A 17512-nucleotide genomic window follows, 5' to 3' on the forward strand; every position below is an offset into this window, starting at 1 on the left:
CACTTACAGTTTCACAGTTTTCTCAAAATCTTACACTAGCTACTTTAAAAACAAACAGACAAACAAAAACTCAGAACTTCACTGGCCTCTCCTTGTCTTCGTAGATACATCGTTGTCTAGTCAGTCATGAAATATTGGATTTTCCCATGGCTGAGACTCAATCGGTCTTCTTTTTTTTCTTATGCGATTGAGTACTACCTATCTTCAACCCTTACCTCTGCTATGACTTTGAGATCAATACACCTACCTGTATTCTCTGACCTCTATCTGCATTTTTATGTCTCAAAAAAGACATCTTGAATTCATCAGGTAAAACAGTGAACTCCTACCCCACTTCATTTTCCCGGATTGACTCCAAATCCACATCATGTCTTCCAGGTTTTTTCTTTAAATATTTCTCGATCCACCCATATCTCTCCAACACTTCTGCCATCTTACCAAGTCCAGGACTTTATCTTTTACTAGGATTACCACCATTTGCCTTTTCTATCACATTCTTTATTGTTAAAGCAATCTTACAAAAAAAGAAATCACACCACTTTCCTATTTAAATCACTGCAATGACTTCCCTTTGCTCTTAAGATTCTTAACAAAATACTTAACATACCTGACTAAATTCTGTGAACTGACCTTTAAGTCTTTAACTTCTGAGATTCAGCAAACACAACCTTCTTTGTGTTCATACAGTGTTTTGCATCCTCTTGACCACAGGGCTTTTACACAAGCTGCTCCCTTTGCCTATTGCTAAACTGCCTATAAATCTCAGCTCATTCTTTTCTTCCTCAAGGACATTTCTCAGACTCTCAAGTCTAGATCAAACATTAAATGTCCTCTTACCACTTTATACCCTGCCTATGTAACATACATTGTAACTTTAGATTTTTGTGTTTTTGTTTAATATCTAGTTGCACTGTGAGGGCAAGAACTGGTATTATTTATTTGTTTTAGTTTTTGTTTTTTTAATTTTTCTCATGCCTACTACTCAGCACAGCACCAGGAAAAACATGGATTTTCTTTTAGTATTTGTTGAATACATAGAAAAGAGAAATATATACCTCATCCTATTTGTGCCCAATTTTAAATTATTACATATTTGCATCAATATTTATAGAAATCTCTGACTTGAATTTTAGTGATTTACTCAAACCAAATGTCTTCACAATCACTTATTGGAAGCATGCCCAATTTCTATCACTTTGCAACATTTTTAATGTATTTGGAGATATTCAATTTAATTTAAAAAACTGCAATTATCATTCACAATCTACTAGAAAACATTGTTTTCTCATCTGTTCTTCTTTCCTTTTGGCTTCCCTTTCATAACTGTGTGTCTTCTCTATCTCTGAGTTACTACTTAACATTTTTAAGTCAATAAATTGATATTGTTGACCCCAGACACACACAAAAAACTTTAGCACCAAAACTCTGACTTTTCATAAAACGCAATTATATTTGCCTGACTGCTATAATCAATTAGTAGATTATAAATTTGATGGGACCAGGATCTGTGTCTATTTTTGTTTCCTAATATATTCCTAGCATCTAAAACAACACCTGGAACATATAGGTAATCAATAAATGTTGAATAAATAAACTTTACAAAACATTATTGAATGATGGCAAAAATATGTCCTAGAATGATTTTGTTACTCTCTTTTGTAGCATATAGACTACATCCTCAATAAAATTATGTCCCATAAGCAGAATTGACAATGGTTTATACCAATTATCCTAATTTCTAAAATGTCTAACTGCTAGTTTTTTTCCTTTTGCATTGTAGTGATTCCTGAGAATCACATGCAAAAGTCAATGGCAGTAATGCACTACTTTATAAACTTCTGACTGAGGCTTTAAAGAAAGCTCAGAACCTTTGGTGAAGAGAGAGATACAGGATAAACTGTGATGTACATAGGGATGTGGAATAGGACCACATCATAGAACATTGGCCAGGACGAAAATCTTAGATACCAAATGTTTTTATTGTGTCTTTTTCCACCCACATTTTAACATCCCTAAATTGAAATCCAGGAGTTCACATCATGGCTCAGTAGTTAACGAATCTGACTAGTATCCATGAGGATGTGGGTTCCATCCCTGGCCTTGCTCAGTGGGTTACGGATCTGGCATTGCCATGAGCTGTGGTGTAGGTCACAGACACGGCTCAGATCTCGTGTTGCTGTGGCTGTGGCTGTGGCTGTGGCATAGGCCAGCAACTGTAGCTCCGATTCAACCCCTGGCCTGAGAACCTCCATATGCTGCGGATGTGGCCCTAAAAAGACAAAGACCAAAAAAAAAGAAAAATTGAAATCCACTTATAACCAATGGAATTTATTAGTTTAATTGGTAATATTTTATTCTTTTTTTTTCTTTTTACTCCCATGGCAATTGAATTTTCCGGGTCAGAGATCAAATTGGAGCTGCAGCTACAACCCATGCTACAGCCACAGCAACACCGGCTCCAAGATGCTTCTGCCAGATCTTTAACCCACTGGCTGGGCAAAGCCAGGGACCAAACCCACATTCTCACAGAGACAACATCAGGTCCTTAACCCACCGAGCCACAATGGGAACTCCAGTAATACTTTATTCCTATTATTGGCATATAAAATAATGCCATGTTTCAAAATATATGACATGTTTAATTCAATTAAATGCTTTTATGACTAGAGTATCCACAATGGGGATAGACAGAGATTTTAGAAAGAGAAGAGGGAGAAGTGAATAAGATTATGCGGAGCAAAGAAAGACATTACAGGTGTTTATCTACCCACCACTATTCTGTCTTTTTATACATGCGAATATGGAGCTTTTATCACCTTATCCTAGAATCGGTTGTGAAGGTCCCTGCCTTATTCCTTAAACTCCTTAAGAGCAGAACTATGCATTGATCCTTGTGTTTCCCAAGTGAGGGGCATCTGATAGAAGTTTAAATCCATTTGTTCAAGTACGTTAAATCTAATAGCTTTGTCTTTTACAGAATGGATAGCAAATAGAATTTGTTGTGATAAATTTGTAAGGTACTTCATGCAAGTATATTAAGCTCTCTGATAAGGAACATTAACTTATTTGGGCTATTTGATTACACTCTAATTCACTGATGTGTTAATTTTCTGAATAGAGTAATTACCAAATCAGGAATTACTAATAGAGAAATGAATTAAAATCTGTTGCTCCAGAGCATTTAACAAGGCCCAGGGGACCTAAGATATTTCTGAAAAATAAACAAATTCTCCAAAATTTATTTGCCTACTAGCAGAATGAGCCCTGTTAATTGTCATACATGCGAGGTAAATGTATGCAAGTCTCCATTCTCTAGGAGTTTATAAAAGTGGCTGCAACCAACACACTGGACATGGAAAACATACAAACAGCAAACAGTGCAGAGGGATTAAATATAAACACATTCATATCTTGTTCTAACCCGGCATGAATGAATTTCAGAATAGAATGGAAAAAACATGACCAGTGTGGTCAAATACAAACACATTCATATCTTGTTCTAACCCGGCATGAATGAATTTCAGAATAGAATGGAAAAAACATGACCAGCGTGGCCAAATACTTGATAGAGATGATGAAGGATCATTTCTAATAAATCCAGGGAGGCTCCACATCAACGTTGCCATTGCCAGAGTTCTCTGAATGATAGGAAGAGTTATTTCAATCACCAAGCATGTGGAAAAAAATTTTCCAAATCATAGATGTTACAAGAGGAAACAAACAAAAAAAAAAAAACTGAGAATGAAACATACACAGGAGAGATTAGAAGGAACAAGGCTTTCAAACCGAAGGGAAATGGACCTCAAATGGACCTGAATTCCCAGTTACAATGGCAGTATAAAGGCATTTTTATTCCATTTGCCTTCCTGAAAAGTCACTGAACGACTAAGAATGGAAAAACAAAATAAAACGAAACAGGTTTTAAAACCTCAGTACTTTCTACCTTTAGTAAACCAGGGAAATAGCCATAATCTTCCTTCTCCCCCCGCAAAAAAAAGCAACTTTGAGGACTAGAGGAAAAAACACATTTTGTTCTGTATGAAAGCAAAAGTCGATGCTGAGAAACAAAACTCACCACAATCCTCTCCCTCCAGAACAGGAATGTTTACACTTAAATATAAGAAAAACAATCCAGAAATACATCCTCAGTCTCTTTTTAAGAAGGGCCATGAGCAGGACAAGGCAATCAGACCGTCAATTCCCTCCCATCCCACCCTAGGGGGTTGGGGGGATCAACTGAAGTTGAAATCACACTGGGAACCCACTGGGCTGCTCAACCCACCAGGGGCAGTGGCTGAAAGATGGAGAAGGTGAAACAAAAAGGAAGGGCAAACAGTAGCAGGTGGGAGTGCAGACCCCTGGAGGGTATTTATTGTGAGTTCCACCGAATTCTCTGGGCTGTGAAACAAGGGCAGAGTTGATTTGATGAGTGTGGGTCCAACAATTACAAACCAGTTAAAGCTAAGAGATGTCCCAGCCCTTTCTGCTAACTTATCCTCACTCTATTTTTCAAAAAAATAGTTGCCTTGTTAAAAGATGAGTATCAAAAAAAAAAAAAAAAAAAAAAAAGTTCCCATCTTGGCTCAGCAGTTAACAAACCTGACTATCATCCATGAGGATGCAGGTTCAATCCCTGGCCTCACTCAGTGGGTTAAGTATCCAGCGTTGCTGTGAGCTGGGGTGTAGGTCACAGACTTGGCTTAGATCTGGCATTGCCAGCAGCTACATCTCTGATTCGACCCCTAGCCTAGGAACCTCCATATGGCGTGGGTGTGGCCCTAAAAAGACAAAAAAAAAAAAAAAAAAGAAAAGAAATATGAGTATCAGAAGAGAACTAGTGTTGAGTGTGCTAAACTCATTTTTTAATAGAAAAAGAGTGATGAGTACAATGGACCAGGATGTATTTGGAGGTTTGGCTGCATCGGGGAATAGTAAAGATGCTTTCCCTCATGGAGCATCATGCTAGTAGGGAAGACAGACAATACAGAGACAACATAAAAAGCCTAATTAAATCAGTATGTTAGAAAGTGATAGTCCTTATGAAAACAGTTTAAAATAGATCAGGCAAGGGGCATTGGAGGTGCTGAAACAGAGGATAGGCAGCAGTATTAAATGGGACAGTCAGGGACACCACAATGAGATGAGATCTGGGCAAAGACTAGATGGGGACAGAAATACCAAGGAATCAGACCTCTGATGAAGGAGCTGTGGGCCGAAGGAAAGACTCTAGGGTGCAGGTTCTTGAAACATAAAGAGCCGGGAAAGCAGGAAAAACAAGGTACAGATGAACAGAAATTGAGAAAGAAAAGAAAGTTGAAGGGGTGTTGGCAAGCCAGATGGGGGAGTCCTCCGATGATGCTGGCCTTTGCAGGTCATTGTAAGGACCTTGGCTTTTATCTGAGGGAGATGGAAATTATTGCAGGGCTCTGAGCAAAGAAGTGATGAGAGCTAATGTTCTAAAAGCAACATCCTGGTTTCTCTGTTGAGAATAGATTGTCCAGGGAGTTCCCGTCGTGGCGCAGTGGTTAACGAATCCCACTAGGAACCATGAGGTTTCGGGTTCAATCCCTGGCCTTGCTCAGTGGGTTAAGGATCCAGCGTTGCCATGAGCTGTGGTGTAGGTTGCAGACATGGCTCAGATCCTGCGTTGCTGTGGCTCTGGCGTAGGCCGGCAGCTACAGCTCCGTTTAGACCCCTAGCCTGGGAACCTCTATATACCACAGGAGCAGCCCTAGAAAAGGCAATAAGACAAAAAAAAAAAAAAATGGGCAGAGAAGAATTGAACAAAATGAGTACAGACAAATCTTGCTAGGAATTTGCTGTACAGAAAGAATATAAATGGAGTATAGAGAAAGTGAAGAAGAGGGAAAGATTTTTTGTTTCTTTTTGTTTGTTTTGTTTGTTTTCATCACAGTTGGGAAATAATGACACGCTTTTATGGTGGGAAAAATACAATTGATTACAGAGGAGAGAACCGGAAAATTGCCTCTGCATATTCCCGAATATGGAGTGGGGTTAAGGCCACACGATAGCAGGAGAGGTTTACATAGGAGAAGGTTCATCTCTGTAAGAAGCGGTAAGAAAGGGGAGGGGAGTGAATTTTGAACCTGTTTCTTGCCCTAGCAGACCTGAACATATTTTACAAATATGAAAAATAGTTCTACACTCAATGAACGGTGATCCTACCCTCTCTTCCTGCTTAGTCTCTACCATTCTTTTTTTTTTTTTTTTTTTTTTTTTTTGTCTTTTTGCTATTTCTTTGGGCCACTCCCGCGGCATATGGAGGTTCCCAGGCTAGGGGTCCAATCAGAGCTGTAGCCACTGGCCCACGCCAGAGCCACAGCAACGCAGGATCCGAGCCGCGTCTGCAACCTACACCACAGCTCACGGCAACGCCGGATCGTTAACCCACTGAGCAAGGGCAGGGACCGAACCCTCAACCTCATGGTTCCTAGTCGGATTCGTTAACCACTGCACCATGACGGGAACTCCCAGTCTCTACCATTCTTAATGCTATCCAAAACCTTCTCCCCAAATCCTAATACGCTTCGGATTTCTACCCTTTCCTCGATCATTCCATATGTAGAATTTATTCCAATGATCAATTTCCCTTGCCCTCAGAACAGATTCTTAGGATGGGTAAACAAGTAGGTGAAAGACAAGACTTGGTTACCTTTCTCAAAATATTGAGTTCCTCTTCTACTGGCCTTTAAAATAATGACTAAATAGCGTCACATCTTTTCCGAATTTTTTTTTTTTTTTTCTTTTTAGGGTTGCACCTACGGCATATGTAAGTTCCCAGGCTAAAGGTCAAATCAGAGCTGCAGTTGCCGGCCTACACCACAGCCACAGCAATGCAGGATCTGAGCCATGTCTGCAACCTACACCTTTGCCCACGGCAACGTCTGATCCCAGGCTCACTGAGAGAGGCCAGGGATGGAACCTGCACCCTCCTGGATGCTAGTCGGGTTCATAACCCACTGAGCCACAATAGGAATTCCCTCCAATTTTTAATCTGTATCGGCAGCTCTCATACCAAGAGGAATTCTGGCACCTAAATCTACGGCATACTCTATTTTCAGTTTTATTTTCCAAAAGCATTAAATGAAGATTTTTTAAGAAATTGCCTTACCCAGTGAGTTTGACTGCATGTGTCCGAAGCTTTCGATATTTGTCTGATTCTTCATTTGTGCTGGTAACATGTCTATATATCCCTGTCTTGTAATGGAAGAAATCTTCATGGACTTGCATTATGGCTAAAAGAAAACCCAACAGGACAGACAATGTAATTTTAAACTGTTATCTTTCAAAACCTACAGAAATTCTCCTAGAACAGGTAATGAAGACATTGCCAGGAATAGACTCTAAGAAGGAAATTTGCAGTTCTGCTGAATTTCTTTCCTGCTTAATTTAACTGGCCGCAATATTTTCTGGTTCTCTGATGAAAACAACGTTGTTGGCTATTTAGAATATTACTTAAGTACACATTACACATTGATAACACCATCTATTCTTAATTGACAGAAGCACTAGTGCCAGGAACCAAGCCCTCGTAGGAAGTCCATTACAGTTGGCTGGTGATCGCTATTTCTCCATTAACCTTGGGCTTCTCCACAAGCCTCTTAAAACTCCAATTAAGCTGGGCAAAGGGTGAACCTGGCAAACAGGGCTTAAAATGATTGCCCTTAATCCTCAGAAGTAAATACAAAACTTTCCTCGGTGAGTTTGAATAAAAAGCAAATGCCTGGCAAAAGAATCCTCGGACAAGATTTCATCCTTCCAGATCTGGAAAGCTAAGCCAATAGTGTATTCTTTAGAAAGTAAGAGCTTATCCTTTATAAAGCTCTCCATTCCCTCACCTAGATTATTTTTTTTCTGCATTGTGTGCTGTTTTGTTGAAGGGCTTGGGCCGTTCGGGGTAAAGGCTTCTCTTCTAGAAGACATGAATTGAAAATATTTTCAGTTGGGACTAGTTAGGCATACCTTGTAACTGTGCACAATGCTTGTCTTAGTTTGACATGCATTTTAAAGAAGAAATGAAGTCACTAGCAATTAATAGATCCTAAAATAAGGCTTCTCCTCCAAAGACGAATATTACTTTCGATTCCACTTTTTATTTCATTTTTTAATGTTCCATACCTTTTCGGATGCCATCCAAATATTCCCCAAAGACGTTACATCTTTATTTACTTTAAACCTCATTCCTGTGGGATTTTAGAAATTTATATAACTGTACTGTATGCAGATCTTTGCTTTTGTTCTCTTTCTAGCACCTAACGTTATTTTGAATTCTACAGATTTTAGAAGAATGCACACAATGCTATTTATTCAGCATCCTATTGCCTTTCACATTCTTTTGTACCAAGAAGGGAAAATGCTATATGTCAGCCCAGGCAACAATGTGCAGTCAACCACACTGCACCTACAGCAAGATGAGGCAACCAGCAATTACAAACGTGTAAAGATATTGCTAGTGGTTTTCTCTTCCATGGAATGAAAGTTTAGCTCTTCTTAATTCTAAGCACCATGAATAAAATATACTCGACAATGTGGAAAACACTGCCAGATAAAGAAATGTGGGTGAGATGTCATCACAATTCACATGAAAGTGGCTCCTTCCTTCAGTTTCTGACACCAAAGCAGATTAACGAACCAATCAACATATAACTACATAAGCCACTATAATGCGGTTTTACTTTTGGAAAACTGCACCAAGGAGTTCCCGTCGTGGCACAGTGGTTAACGAATCCAACTAGGAACCACGAGGTTGCGGGTTCGATCCCTGGCCTTGCTCAGTGGGTTAAGGATCCAGCGTTGCCGTGAGCTGTGGTGTAGGTCGCAGATGTGGCTCGGATCCCTCATTGCTGTGGCTCTGGCGTAGGCCAGTGGCTACAGCTCTGATTCGACCCCTAGCCTGGGAAGCTGCATATGCCACAGAAGCGGCCCAAGAAACGGCAAAAGACAGAAAAAAAAAAAAGAAAAGAAAAGAAAACCGCACCAAACTTATTACACAGACTTATAACATACATGAGGGCATGTGGTAACCTCAATCCCATGCTCCTGGTTCAGGCTGGCAGGAAAAAGGTTCTCAGCAAATATTTGTTACATGGATATTGAATAATTTGAACTTCAACTTTATCATTTTCAAATTTTATCTCTTTATTTTTGATTCATGTAAAATTCATGAACGCTTTAGTATCTGACCTTAAAACAAACCTAAAGTGTTCTTAATTTTAAGTAATTATGATCCAGATTTCTCTTGACTGATTAAAAGGATGAGAGAAAGAGAAACTTGAAACAGTAATACAATGATTTGAAGATTCAGAGAGGTTTAAATAACTTGACCAAAGTCATTTAAGTAGCAAATGTCAAAATTGGAATTTCAAATTCAGCCTTGACTTCAAATGCTTGTGCTCCTTCAAATTTGTCCCATAAATTCCAGTTAATGATGCATATATTTAAATTACACATGAGTTCTCCTACTTTTTTGTCAGCCTTTGAAAATTACAAACCTCTAAGGAGAAAAAAATTTTCTCTTTGTTTCAGGTTTTAGGTAAGGTTCCAGGGTTTTAAAAATTAAATTCAGAGCATGTTTAGAGTAAGGTTTGCTTTCTCAATAAATGTTAAGTGATGATAAAGATCAATAAAAATCCTTCCAACACAATTTTAAAATCAGTGGTTCTGCTAAGTATTGAATCGATACTTATTAGAAAATACTCATTCAGGAGTTCCCGTTGTGGCGCAGCAGAAACTAATCCGACTAGGAACCATGAGGTTGCGGGTTCGATCCCTGGCCTCACTCAGTGGGTTAAGGATCCAGCGTTGCCGTGAGCTGTGATTAGGTCGCAGACATGGCTCAGATCTGGTGTGGCTGTGGCTGTGGTGTAGACTGGCAGCTGTAGCTCCGATTAGACCCCTAGCCTGGGAACCTCCATATGCTGCAGGTGCAGCCCTAAAAAAAGCAAAAACAAAGACAATACTCATTCAGAAAAACAAAAATACATATTGGCTGATAGTTCCTTAGGTATGTATAAACTGTTTTAATTATGGTTCATTTAACCAAATTCTTTATTTATCAATTCTACTACATTGGTAATATATTCTGGGCCTTTCAGTGTTCACTCTCTGAATTTCTATTTTAGGCCTCGCTGGATTTGTTCTTCCAAGCATTTCAAGGCAATGTTTAATGCAGGGAATATAAACTGTGAACTTATTTTTGTTCATGCCATTGGTGCAAAATAAAATCAATAGGTAAGCAGAGGAACTATGTATTAGAGATAATATCTTCGTATCAAAACCAAAGTACAGAAATTCAGTATATTATTTCCTCATCTACTGTTAGTTTTCTATCCCTAACACATTTGCAAAATTGATCAAAATGGAATGTATCTTCTAAAGCACAAAAATCAAACTGGATTTATTTGATTTATTTTGAGCTCATAGAAAAAGGATAGTGTCTACTTTGTTTTTACAGCTAAGTCTTGATTATTTTTTTCAATTTATGACTTAATCCACTTAACTGAAGTGAGAAAACTTCTAACACTGTAGGAGTCTTGAATATAACTAAACAATTAAATGAGTTCTGTCAGTTAGCATCTCATGTCTAAATGTCTTTTTGGTCCATGATCACTTTGGATAGGCTTAGCAGAATTTCATCAAATGTGTCACTAATATTTATTTAAGAATTTAATTTCTGAGTCTATCTTCTTCAAATAAAATGGCAGCTAATGAAGCTATGAGGTGAGCATTCGAACCATTGAACCCTTGAGAATATTAGAATATTAGAAAAATAAAAAATAAAAATTTTCTTTCAATTATTAACTTTTATATGAGCTAAAATGTAATGCTGTGTATTAAACGAATGAATAAGACTCAGTCATACTTCATCCAAGCTTACCTTGAACTGGTCCATTTTGCATGATTTCTCTCATTATCTCAGTTTCCTGGAAGGGAAAATGCCAGTGAGAACAATGAGAACACGTGGAGTTCCCATTGTGGCTCAGTGGTTAATGAACCCAACTAGCATCCATGAGGACATGGGTTCGATCCCTGGCCTCGCTCAGTGGATTAAGGATCTGGCGTTGCTGCGAGCTGTCAGACGCGGCTCAGATCAGGTGTTGCTGTGGCTCTGGTATCGGCCAGAGGCTACAGCTCCAATTCGACCCCTAGCCTGGGAACCTCCATATGCCACTAAAAGAGAAAAAGACCAAAAAAAAAAAAAAAAAAAAATCAAAGCCCACGAACCCTATTGTTTGGCATGTAATGTTAGGTGTTGTGCAGTCAGTTTAGGAATTATGTAATCCAGTGGTCAGAACCAAATCATGTAAGGCCTGTATGTTATGGTAAGAATACTAAGCTGTATTCCGTAGGTGACTGGAGGCCATCGAAATTTCAAATATGCTGAAAGTGAGAATGTCTGCATGGTGCTGATATGATGAAGTAAAATTTTCCCAGGCTTTTAACATGATGCGCTGGAATCCAAGGAAATCTTTTTCCCATTATGACTATGTCTACTTCAATTACTTTGTGAAGCAAGGCAACGTGATAAAATGAGCTATCACCTCAAAAAAGTCTGAAAAGCAGTTTGATTTAGCTTTTGTCATATGTGTGTGTGCCTATATATACACACACATATACATAAATATATAATAAGAAATACTTACAAAACTCTATTCCCATGGGCATTTTAAAATTTAATGTAAAAAAATTTAATGTAATTATTTGTACGGCTAATAGTACAAAGATCAGAAATTACAGCCAAATTGAAAGTCTTTAACAGACACTTTAAGAATATCAAAAAATTATACTTGAAAGCATAGCACTATTTTAGAATATACTAGTTTTTAAATAGTTTTAATAACAGGAGGACCTATTTTTGAGAAAGTTAACCATGCTAATTCCCACGATTTAGACCTACATTGGAAGAGACTCTGTATGGAGGGGAACATTGATAGATCCTGTTGGATTTCTCGAAGTTGTTGGGACAGGGCTTCGTGGCATGCCGTTTTCCCCGCCCATCAGACCGACTTGCCATGGCGCAGCCATTATTGGTAGCATTTTGGTCCTTGAAAAGTGGATAACATGCATGGGATACCAACCTATGAAGAATAAGTAAAGAAGTAAAAGTGATATTTAGGAAAATGCCACCATCACTTACTTGTAGGCAATTTTAGGGAATTAAATATATAGAAATTATTCTGGCTACTTACATGTAAGTTCAGCGACATTAAACACAGTGTTTCCATGACATTACCCTTGTCCCTGTCCCATTCCCACTTCTTCATTACAGTTTTTTAAAATCTTGCTTAAATCTATTGTAATAAACATTTCTATTACAGAGAATTTTCTGAAGGTGACATATGACCATCAATAAAATCTGCGGTAATATTAATGGGGAAAGACTCCGTAATTCTGCATCTATAATTATCATATAGAAGGGCCACATTTGGGGTTCCTGTCGTGGCTCAGTGGTTCACGAATCCAACTAGGAACGATGAGATGGTGGGTTCAATCCCTGGCCTCGCTCAGTGGATTAAGGACCTGGCGTGGCCCTGAGCTGTGGTGTAGGTGGCAGATCCGGCTTGGATCCCGTGTTGCTGTGGCTCTGGCACAGGCCGGCAGCTACAGCTCCGATTCGACCCCTAGCCTGGGAACCTCCGTACACTAGGAGTGCTGCCTTAGAAATAGACAAAAAAAAAAAAAAGAAGAGCCAAATTTAATGTGAAATAAAATGAATTTTATCATACTCTTATGAGGTTATTCTGATAAATTATATGAGTTTTAGAATTAAGATGGTGTTTTTACATTTTTATTGAGTATAGACACCTCATAAGAATTCACTTATTATTTGTCGATAGTTCACAATGCTTTGGAAGAAATTGTATATACTAATTTACCATTAAAGTTAATAAAGTAGAGAGTAATCAAATAAATACATTGTACAAATGATAAAATAATTTTGATTGCTGGTTATGAAGTTGAACATGGAAAAGTACAAATTATTTGGATCCCAGTCTAACATAACTCACTGACTGACTATAGAAGCAGATGGTAAAGAAAATGAAACAATGGGATTGATTTTAGGAATAGTCAATGCTCAGATGGCCATGGAAGTATCCAGTAGGATTACCTTAAGAAAATTCAATAGTGTTCAACATTGTAAGAGAATCTGAACAAGGAGCATGATGAAGCAAAGTCATTTCCAAAAAAAAAAAAAAAAACAAAAAATCTCTCATTAAATGCATTACTTGGGAATAATGACTACTGAGGATTGAAGTGTGTCACCCCAAATCCATGTTTTGAAGCCCTAACAGGCCATGTGGTGGTATTTGGAGGTGGGGACTTTGGGAGGTAATTAGCTTTACGTGAAACCATAAGGGTGGGACCCTCCTGCTGGGATTAGTGCTCTCAAAAGAGAAAGAGACACCAGAGCGCTCTCTCTGCCTAGTGAGGACGGAGCAAAAAGGCTAGCCAGCAAGAGGGTTCTCACCTGGAACTGAGCTAAGACCCTGATCTTGGACTCTGCCTCCAGAACTGTGAGAAATAAATGCCTGTGGTTTCAGCCACACAGCCTATGGTATTTTGTTATGTTAACCCGAGCAGACTAATACAATAAGACTTCACTGGCTCTCAATGTTAATTTATGTTTTAAAACTCCTAAAGGGCTTTAATTTTTTTTTTTTTTTTTATAGTACAGAGCAGAAGCCAACAAAGCACCACTATGTCAGGAAGGTATTAGGCCAAGTTGTCCATTCTAAGCGCCATATTATCAGGCAAAACATAAGAAGTTTTAGGAGTTCCCATCGTGGCGCAGTGGTTAACGAATCCGACTAGGAACCATGAGGTTTCGGGTTCGATCCCTGCCCTTGCTCAGCGGGTTGAGGATCCGGCATTGCCGTGAGCTGTGGTGTAGGCTGCAGACGCGGCTTGGATCCGGCGTTGCTGTGGCTCTGGCACAGGCTGGTGGCTACGGCTCCGATTAGACCCCCAGCCTGGGAACCTCCATATGCCGCAGGAAGCGGCTCTAGAAAAGGCAAAAAGACAAGAAAAAAAAAAAAAGTTTTAACAAAGCTTATAAATAGCTAACACTCACTCCCTCTTAGCATCTAACCGCTCGGTAGCAGACCCAGAGCACTCAGTGGATGAGGAAAGAACAAGTGGGCAACACATGCATAAACTACCAGTTATCACCTACAGCTTCCTGAGCCAAATAACTCAGCTTTTAAGTAGATTAGCTCTAAGAGTAGACACAAGGATGCTGTGTGGGTGTCAGACTACATGAGAGTAAAGACAGGCAACCTGCTTCTTGTCATCAGATGGGATGGTGATAATGTTGTGTATGCATTGAGGCAAAAATACAGCATGTCTTTAGGTTATTTTCTGATTCTTCATCTGATTTTTACCTGGTATTATCAATTCACATCCCTGGCTAACTAAAAGTCTCGAGAGGGTTATCAGCAATATCAGCTACTATACACCCTCCAAGGGGACCATTTGGCTCAGAGCAACAAGACAATGCTTTTTTGACTCTTCCTATTAGTTTAGCTAAAAATGTGTACATTCTTCAAATGATCATTTCCAATAGCTTATAATCTCAGTAGATACCAAATGTAGTATGTATTGAAATAAATATGTGTGTTGGAGTTCTCTGGTGGCTCAATGGGTTAAGGCTCTGGCTTTGTCACTGCCGTGGTACAAGTTCAATCACTGACCTGGGAACTATTGCATGCCTCAGGTGCAACTAACTAAATACATATAATACGTGTATTTATACAGATGTGGCATATATATCTGTAGGGGTTTTTTTTGAAAACTCTCAATCTCTCAATATATCTTTTTTCCTTATTGTAATCCTAAGCAGCACTCTTAAGAATCCTAGAGATGCATGTTGGGCAGCTATTTACCCACGTTTTCTCAGGTACCACCAAGCCCTATCAATGCTTCCACTGTTGCATCCATGACGGTTCTTGGCACAGCAGGAGATCAAATTCTGAGGGGATAGGTTGGCTGTGTATCGACCTTCGGACTGAATTGCTATGCGATCAGCCGCCACACCTGTTTCAAAGAGAACATTGATTAATGTTCAAATGACACGTGGTCTTGCCAACCATTTACACAGTCCTTCCTGTTTGAATACTAAACTAGTCTTCAAACCTTTACATAATTTAAAATTAAAGCCAAAGGTCATGACTGTATCCATGTATTCCAACAAGTTCAACCATGCCATCATTCAGTCGTAATGTTAGCCCAGTTTTGGCATTGCTTTACTATCTTACCACCTTCAAAGATTCTTCTAGTTCCTTAGTTCCTTCGCGTTCTTTGTACTTCTGAATTCTCCACTAAAAAGATCTGGCAAGTGAAACTCCTTGAGGGCAAGAGCCATGTCTCACTATCATTTATGTCTCCTGCAGCTAGAACAATGTCTTACATACAGTCATGGCTTAGAACACATGTTTTTGAATTGAATATAACTAAACTGAGGTAATCAGGAAAAAATTGATCACAGAAATATGAACTGGAAATGCACCCATATGAATCTGATATATTGGAATAAATTGAATCTTTGGTTTATAAACTAATTGAGACTGATATGAATCTACATTATAAACTATCAAAAAGCTACATAGCATACTTTTACACTTAAAATTCTCTTGAACATCGTGATCCAAATTTTATCTGAGCAGGTGTGGAATTCACCTCGTTATATGTACACGCATGGTGGTTGTTAACCAGTTATTCCTTTCCCCAACACGTATTTGTGGACCCTTTTTTAGGTGACAGGCACTGTACGAGGCACTAGAAATTGCAACAATGAACAAAATCCAAGAGTCATAATCCAGACCTCATAGAATACTAGATGGGGGAAACTAATCCACCAGTAGCAACAAATTATACATGTCAGCAATTTGATCCAGCTACCATGATAAACTGATATGTATACTGAGATCAAGAGAAAAGTGGGGTGGGTGACATTTTGATACAGCTATTTTGTTCTTGTTGTTGGATACCTGGTATAGTCTTCTTGTTTAATCTCTCACTTTTGATTAAAGGCAACAAAGTCATAACCTTTCTTCTGTCTATCCAATTTTCTCAGAAGTTATAGTTTTTGCTCATCAAGATTAGCTGTGGACTGAAACCCCTCAAGGTACTAGTTTAGATTTATTCTAAAATAATTCAGTTTCAAATAATTCATTTACATATGCATTTCTGCATGTATGTGGTTTTTATGGAACTATAGCACTTGTATAATTATGTACTATTATTTCTGGCACATTTTAGATGTTCAATGTGTATTGAATCTATAAGCTCCTACCTCCTTCTCAATTCCCATCTATTTCTGTGCTAGGATATATGTCACAGGACCAAATGCCATTATATCAACCCCTCGCCTATTCTCAAGAAAATAATTCCCTATTTCATAAAAGAAAATAGAAATTCTCTGATGCTTTGATTTTCAGCACAAGTGCTCAGAATCAAGAATCTTTTTTTTTAAGTGTTCGTGTAACCACTCTTTGGTTCAGAAAAGACTTTTACAATGGAAAGAAAACAGTACTGAAGCGTGGCTTCCAGAGTCGCTGGTGAGACTTCCCTCCTTTCGCTTTGCACAGGTCACTTCCCCTATTTGTTCCTCTTTTATAAAATCAAAGGCTTGAAAAAAGTGACCTCTAACATCCCTTCCAGCCCCATGAATTTCTGTGAATTTCAACTAAAGGCTGCTTTAAATTCTAATGATATGCAATATGTTGTTCTCACACAGACATTTCTGAATCTCACTGAAGGTTTAATCCAAATTCACTTGAAATACTTAGAAAAGGTCAGAAGATTTAAGAGTGACTCAGTTCAGCAAATTGCTTTCCATGCTCTTTCTGAAAACTTTCATTGGGCTTTACCTCTGAGACACATGCTATTATTTTCTCTGCTTATTTTATTCTGTCTCCAAGTTTGCTCTGAAGCATGCATCACTCCCACCACTTCAAATTCTTTTATTTCTTAGCTTCTGAATTGCTTGAATTTTATTTGTCTGCATAATTGTTTCTATATGCATATATTTTTTTCTTTTTCTTTTTCTTTTTTTTTTTTTTGGTCTTTCTGTCTTTTCTAGGGCCACACTCATGGCATGTGGAGGTTCCCAGGCTAGGGGTCTAATTGGAGCTAAAGTTGCCGGCCTACACCACAGCCATAGCAATGCTAGATCTGAGCCGAGTCTGCAACCTATACCACAGCTCACAGCAACACCAGATCCTTAACCCACTGAGCAACGCCAGGGATCAAATCCTCAACCTCATGGTTCCTAAGTCAGAATGGTTAACTACTGCACCATGATGGGAACTCCTAAATGTGTATATTTTTTAAATGTCTTAACTTATTTCATTTTATAGGTTTTAGCTTCTTTGAAAGATACTTTTTCTCATTTTAATGAACACTTCCTGACATTATTTTCTAGATCTTTAAGAGAACCTAGATTATTATTTTCTTAACACATGCAAGAAAATAACATCAGCCTGACTTGCCA

At 38.6% G+C, this 17512-nt stretch overlaps 1 protein-coding gene across 8 annotated transcripts in view; it reads right to left on the minus strand.

Annotated features, from left to right (window-relative positions):
* Positions 1-17512, minus strand: part of TINAG (tubulointerstitial nephritis antigen) — a 98508-nt gene that overhangs the window by 37481 nt on the left and 43515 nt on the right. For 5 of the 8 annotated variants that reach the window (XM_084966905.1, XM_021098515.2, XM_084966907.1 and 2 more), the window contains 4 exons: positions 14904-15054; positions 11918-12098; positions 10898-10943; positions 7133-7256 (listed from right to left, as the gene is read on the minus strand). In XM_084966905.1, coding sequence (XP_084823031.1) covers positions 7133-7256; positions 10898-10943; positions 11918-12098; positions 14904-15054 — 502 coding nt within the window. Of the gene's footprint in view, positions 1-7132; positions 7257-10897; positions 10944-11191; positions 12099-14903; positions 15055-17512 lie in introns of all 8 variants that reach the window. The other 3 variants (XR_014809178.1, XR_014809176.1, XR_014809177.1) reach the window with 2 other exon arrangements.

This window comes from Sus scrofa, chromosome 7, assembly GCF_054392235.1.
Source record: "Sus scrofa isolate SSC_HxYL_T2T_F1_AM1 chromosome 7, Sscrofa_HxYL_maternal_Yorkshire_Landrace_v2.0, whole genome shotgun sequence".
In the NCBI taxonomy this organism is placed as follows: domain Eukaryota; kingdom Metazoa; phylum Chordata; class Mammalia; order Artiodactyla; family Suidae; genus Sus; species Sus scrofa.